The sequence below is a fragment of the Cupressus sempervirens genome, chromosome 4 (genome assembly GCF_028749045.1).
Source record: "Cupressus sempervirens isolate cs-2001-9-10 chromosome 4, ASM2874904v1, whole genome shotgun sequence".
NCBI lineage: Eukaryota > Viridiplantae > Streptophyta > Pinopsida > Cupressales > Cupressaceae > Cupressus > Cupressus sempervirens.
The window spans coordinates 430,900,443-430,906,740 of NC_143121.1; the positions used below are offsets into that span (position 1 = coordinate 430,900,443).

At 34.6% G+C, this 6,298-nt stretch overlaps 1 protein-coding gene across 1 annotated transcript; it reads left to right on the plus strand.

Moving 5' to 3' along the window:
- The first annotated feature begins 512 nt into the window (after positions 1-512).
- On the plus strand, positions 513-4,740 carry LOC149561863 (uncharacterized). Its single transcript, XM_089825393.1, has 2 exons — positions 513-1,472; positions 3,908-4,740. Exons 1-2 carry the CDS (start codon positions 756-758, stop codon positions 4,496-4,498), a joined length of 1,308 nt encoding a protein of 435 aa, XP_089681519.1. The 5' UTR covers positions 513-755; the 3' UTR covers positions 4,499-4,740.
- The last annotated feature ends 1,558 nt before the right edge of the window (positions 4,741-6,298 follow it).

The window sequence follows — 6,298 nt, forward strand, 5'->3', positions numbered from 1 at the left end:
ACCGTCCTAATAAATAAAGTCTAGAACAATTGGATTCAATCGAAGTAAATCGAATTTAAACCAAAGAAACTTCTAAGAAAATACAATTAACTTTTATATAATGATAAATTGATTAACACAATATCAAAACTATTTTCCATCATCAATTTTATAGATAAATGTCACTACCCTCACATATAATTTTCAAAAAAAGCATGAAGACCACCTTGAAAATTTTCAAATTGAAGAAAGTAAAGACACAAATTAAATTCAATTCTCAACAATTAAAAATTAAATAAAGATTAATCAAATTTGAACTGTAGAATCTTCTACTACAATAATAACATTAATTTTCAATCAAATAATAATAATAATAAATTGACTGTACAACTTGAACATCATTTTTACATCACCAATAGTACTAAAGCCCGCCCACATCCTCACATCTAATGTTTTATATACTTACTCTACTGAATCATCCAACCCTATCTAACCAAATTCTATATATACTCAATTTACAATGCCCCACAATTATTCCTCCACAGTAAAACAAAAATAGTTAAAGGCGCTGCCAAATTGTAGAGCAGAAAAAGGCAGGTGTCTGGTACGACCTAATAATGGGTGGGAACAATCTTCACTATTCCTTTCCTTGTATTTTAGCTTGGCGGTCGTTCTACTCTTCCCCCATTATAATAATGACACACACGATTGAGAGATCCAAACTATAAAAGAAGAATTCTGCACAGAAAATTGAGTATCTCAATTATTATTATAAGATGGACAATCTTACAAGAGGCAGCGTGAAATCACTCGTAACGATCAGACATCTCATTGACGCCTCCATTGAGAATGAAAAGAAGCAGCACTCAAATGTTCTCAGAGCATCCGGATGTTTCAAATGGAAGAAAAATGAAAGAAATTTCACAGATCGGAAAGGAGAAGAAGAAGAAGAAGAAAGAAGAAGCATTTTGCAGCCTAAAGATTTCAGCGAAGAGGAAGATTCCGACGAATTTTCAGATGCTCTGTCTCACGCAGAGGCTTGCAGTCTGGCCGTTGTGAGTGACCTAAATAGCAGTGAAGAAGACGGATCTGACGGAAAAGAAGAGCAAGAATCTTCACGGAGTTTCATGATGGAGCGATTTCTTCCTGCAGCTTCGGCAATGGCGTCCAAATCGCCTCATCAAACCAGAGAACCGACGCCTGTAAGGGATTCAGGGCAAACAGGGGCTTTGCCTCCTCAATCTCGGCCCAGACTTACCAGAACGGATTCTTCTGATGAAAGCTTGCAATTTAAGGTCGCTTGTGGAGGAATTTTGACGTCAAGGTTGAAGAATGCCTTTGCCTTTGCTCCTTCCATGGCGTTTCTTTCACCGCGAAAGGGAGGGAGAAAAGAAAGGTCCTTTTATAGTTCGGGAAAGAAGCGTTTTTCTGGTGGTAAACCGGTGGTTTCTCAGGATGAAGATGATGAAACTTCTAGCGGTACTGATGAAGAGGTAAAACTGATTGCTTTGTTTTTTGGTTTAATCTCTTTCTCTTTGATATTTAGCTTGAAAAAATGTTATAAGTATATTTTTGAGTATTATTATAGGTTGTAAAAATGTAATGTATTCTGTATTTTGCGATGTTATTTCGAGTAGTATTGGAGTGGGTGATCTTCTTTGAAGGTTCAATGTTTTATTTGTCTAATTTTGATATTCATCATGGATGCAATGAGTGTTAAGTGTTTCATTCATTCTTACAAGAGATGAGTTTGTGTGAACCACTTCTTATGGAGCATGGGTCACTAGATTTGAATAAAAACTACATAGTTGATTCAGATTGACATTTTTTTTTGGCTCGGAGTCAAGATAGGAGAGGTACTTTTGCTCTCCCATCTTTTTGTTATTCCATTTAGCATATCACTTGTGTTGAATTATTGTCTCCCTCAACTTAGATTCAAGGATTTGAGGGGCATTTTCATTATGTTAAATTTGGTGGTGATGTCAAATTGTGAAAGGTGCAATCTCAACCTCTATTCCCAATTGACACTCATTTTGTGTTAGAGCCAATACCTTAGGATTGTCCCAATTCATTCAAGACGTTCTTGACCTCATACTAAGTTACCAACTCCTCCAACTTGAGTCTCAAGAGTATCTAATGCACCAAATTTCCCTAGGACACAATCCTGGCTCATCTAAAATTGCTTCAACTTAAAGTCTCAAAGTGTATCTATTCCACCAAATTTTCTTAGGCACATTTCCAACTCACTTGAAATTATCACATTCTTCAACTTGAAGCCTTAATAGTATTTTGTACTCTAAATTTCTCTAGGCTACACACCCAACTCATTTCAAATCATCACCTCCTCCAACTTTGAGTTGAGATTTCTTTTCACCAAATTTCTCTAGGCATGAATCCCACTCATTTCAAATCATCACCTCCTTAAGCTTCAAGTCAATCGTTAAGAGTATCCAAATTTGTCTAATTTGTTCATCCTATATGAGCACCTCCTTTGAACCAAACTTTGAGGGTATGTATTCCACCAAAATTTCCTAAGATAGGATTCCAACCCCTCAATATTATTAAAAATAAAAGCCACTTAACAAGAGTTGATCACTTTACAAACTTCTTATGAACCATTCAATTTCATCATATACTATTAAAACTTAAGTCTACCATTCTTAATCTTCTTGAAAGTAATACTTCTACAAAAAATGTGCAATACTCTATTGTTTTACATTCATCTCATTACTTAATTGATCAATGCTTTTCAATTGACAAGACTTGATCACTATGGATTCTTTGTGAACCATTACATTTTATCAATTGACTAATGAGAACTTAAATCTATCATTCATTGTGTTCTTGAAAGTAATCCTTTTAACAAAAAATGTGCATACTTTATTGTTTTTTCATACAATTGACAAGATGTGATCAGAAGGACTTCTTTATGAACCATTCAACTTTTGATTAAACTTCACCTAACACTTTATCATTCTTTATGTTTGTGAAACTTTATCTTTTTGAATAACTCGTCCTTTGTTTATTACTTCTATTACTTTTGTAATGGACAAGATTTGATTATCGAGGACTCCTCGTGAACCATTCAACTTTATCAATTTATTAAGCATCACATAACACTTCATCATCCTTTACCTTCTTGAAAATATTTTTTTTTGCAAAACATGTATAGTTTGTTACTTTCGAAATTAACAAGATTTGATTATTCAAATGTCCAACATCTAACTTTACCAATTTATCAAATTTCATGTAAAACTTTGTTGTCATTTATTTTAGTGAAGTGATATGTGTGTATGCATTCCTCCTTCATTTTCCTAAAAGGCAAAATGAATTTATATCTTATATACAATTCTATACATATCAATCTTTAAAACCACATTTCAAAAAGGAGTTGGTCCTTTTTCTCCATACTTAATCAAAAACTAATTATAAGACTATTATATTGCTATCATAATTCAAGTTTAGCTTTCAAGTCACACTCATTGACTCATTTTTCATGAGTGGCCATACAAGACTCATTTCTCACGAGAAGAAACGACACACTTGCACTCATTCATATGTTCACAAAAGTGAAGAACTGAGCCTTCCCAAGAAGTCACCCACTACAACTTTATTGCATCTATAAAGAGACTCCACCAATCCTTTTCTAATACTAATAACACAAAAGAAATTTCCTTCCAAAGTTTAACCAACTTAACTTACTACCAATTTGCTGAACCTTCAAATAAATAATATGTACTAAACAAATTATATATATATATATATATTCCAAATCAACTTCTTTTGTTTCTCGTTCAGTATTCTTGTTCGTTGAAGCTCTTGTTGAAGATACTATTATTATACTTAATTGGAAATATAATTTCTTTGTCGTGAAGGTAAGTTATTCAATGGCTAACAAACTTACACATTTCTTTACCAATATGAGAAGAGGGCTGTAATAGTGGCGACAAGGAGAAAAGCATGGGAAGCGAGATACAGGCAACAGAAGTTGCTGATGAAATGCAGCCCTCTTACAGGCGCCAACTTCAACTCCAGAGATTTCACCACAATATTTCAATCGAATTCACCATACGAAAAGTCATCTCCCAGCAGAATCTCGCCTTTCAGGAACGAAGCGATCGCCTCTCCATTCAGTCGCGGAGAAAAGGGTTTCCTCGGCTTTCCGGCAGATCGAAGACTCCGCCACTCCAATAAAGCTGCTCAGAGGAGTGAAATCGAACGGGAACACTTTTATTCCGGCCATACCTCACCCTGCAAATCTTCCGATTCGTCGCCGGTTTATTCAAAATCGTTTTACATGTACTCTGAAGGAATGAAGAGTTCTCCTGAATTGAAATCCCCTGTTTTTAGTAGCACGAAGATTGAAGAATACCCTGTGAGTGTGCTTCCGCCTCCGTTGCCCAAATCTCCTTCTGAATCGTGGCTGTGCAGGGCGATTCCTCGCCTTACTGGAAATTCCTCAAATGTAGCGATTAAGGCGGAGCGGCAGGACTTCGATGATGCAAAATGGGAAATTTGATTAAATTTATCTGATCAGTACAAGATCTAACCCTAAAACTCTTATAAACCCTAATCTTAGGGTTTTTCTTGTTTGCTGTACAAGGAGAATCAACACGGACGGCATAAGATTTGCAGTAGGTTTCGGATCTGTACTCCAAGAATGTAAATTTTTAATTTTTTGCAAGAATCTGCAACAGTAAAACTGAAATTATCTGTATTGTGATCTGTAATGAAATTATATTATTTGGCTTTTCCCGATTAGGTCGGCTGTCATTCAATCTGCCACTGTAATTGCATGTACTATGAGCAAGAAGTGTAGTTTACCGTATATGAGGTATCGTGAATGTTACGCAAAGCGCTCTGACAAAGTACGCACGACTCTCTCGTACACTTAAGATTGGATTTGACAGTCCATCTGTAAAAGGGAATGTTTGTCGTACTGCTGCGCACTGGCTGAGCACTTTTCCAGTTTTTATTTTTCATTTCATTTTTTAATTGAATGAAGTTGACAATTAAGGAAGAATTAAGGAACATTAGAAAGGAACTATGATTGGAAAATTATATAAACTAGCACTTGTACTCTATTGGTCCAAGACTCACCCCATTTGTAATGCTACATTTTTTATTTTGATTGTTTATTTTTATTCATTTTTTAAGTACTTCTTCTTAGAACTCACCTAAACTTTTCATCCTCCTACTACATGGGTGGATCCTTCAACCAAGCTCTTATTGGAGGAATTGAGACCTTGTCAACTATAATTAGTAAATAACTTAGTTCGAGGAAAAGGTGAAGGTTTGAATTTTCCTTGTCCAATTGTCATTGGAAGTAATTTGGCTTGTTAATTTATCCATAAAGTTGATGAAGCAAGTTAATCTTGATTGAGTTGAAACTATGTGTCGCCACTTGATTCTTAATACCTTCGAGTGCATGTGTAGCTTAAGGATATTTTTAAAAAGGTAATGTAAAAGTTGCATGGACACATTTTTTTAGTACAAAATAGTGGGAGGCTTGAGGAGGATGACAATACACAAAAATTATGCCAAAAAATAAATCCTCTACACGATGATAGACACTAGGTGCTAGACGGTTTATTATTTTAATGATTTCACAAATATACCAAAAAATAGACAATTATGTAATAACTTTGACCTTCCTTTATTACGAGACCAAGTTTTCAACCTTGAAGAGAATTTGGATAGATAATCAAAAGCATACCAACAACCAACTCAAAGAGACTTTCTAACTTCCCATCTTTTTACAAGAACATAGTAAAATAAAATAAAAATTAAGTTTTTTTCTTTTTACATCAATAGAGAGTGTCTAACTTCCGATTATTTTACAAGAACATAGTACAATAAAAAAATGGTTTCATTTTTCAAGAAGGTCATCTATGCAAAGGCCTTGTTCTACACATGTTTAAAAAAAATATGGAACACATGTCATAGTGACCCATCATATCTTATTTCTCATTATAAAGTGCAATATTTTTCTACTGCTCCACATGTTATACGAAGTCCTTTTATAGCCTTTTTCATTTCCTTTAACTCATTGTCTTGTAGAGTTTGTACAGGTATTTGCATGGCTCATTTACTTATTACTTCTTAACTATTAGTGGCAATCATCTTGGCAAGTTGATGTAGTCATTTTTCTTGTGATCCTGTCCAATTTATGAAAACACACTATACCTAAGATGTTGCTTTCTCAAGCACAACTAAGATTAGGATAGTTGCCTATGAAGTGTTGCTTGGAATTGTAACATCACTTGGTACATTTGCTCTTTGCATAATAGGTGACATACATGCACCAATTGGTAGAGAA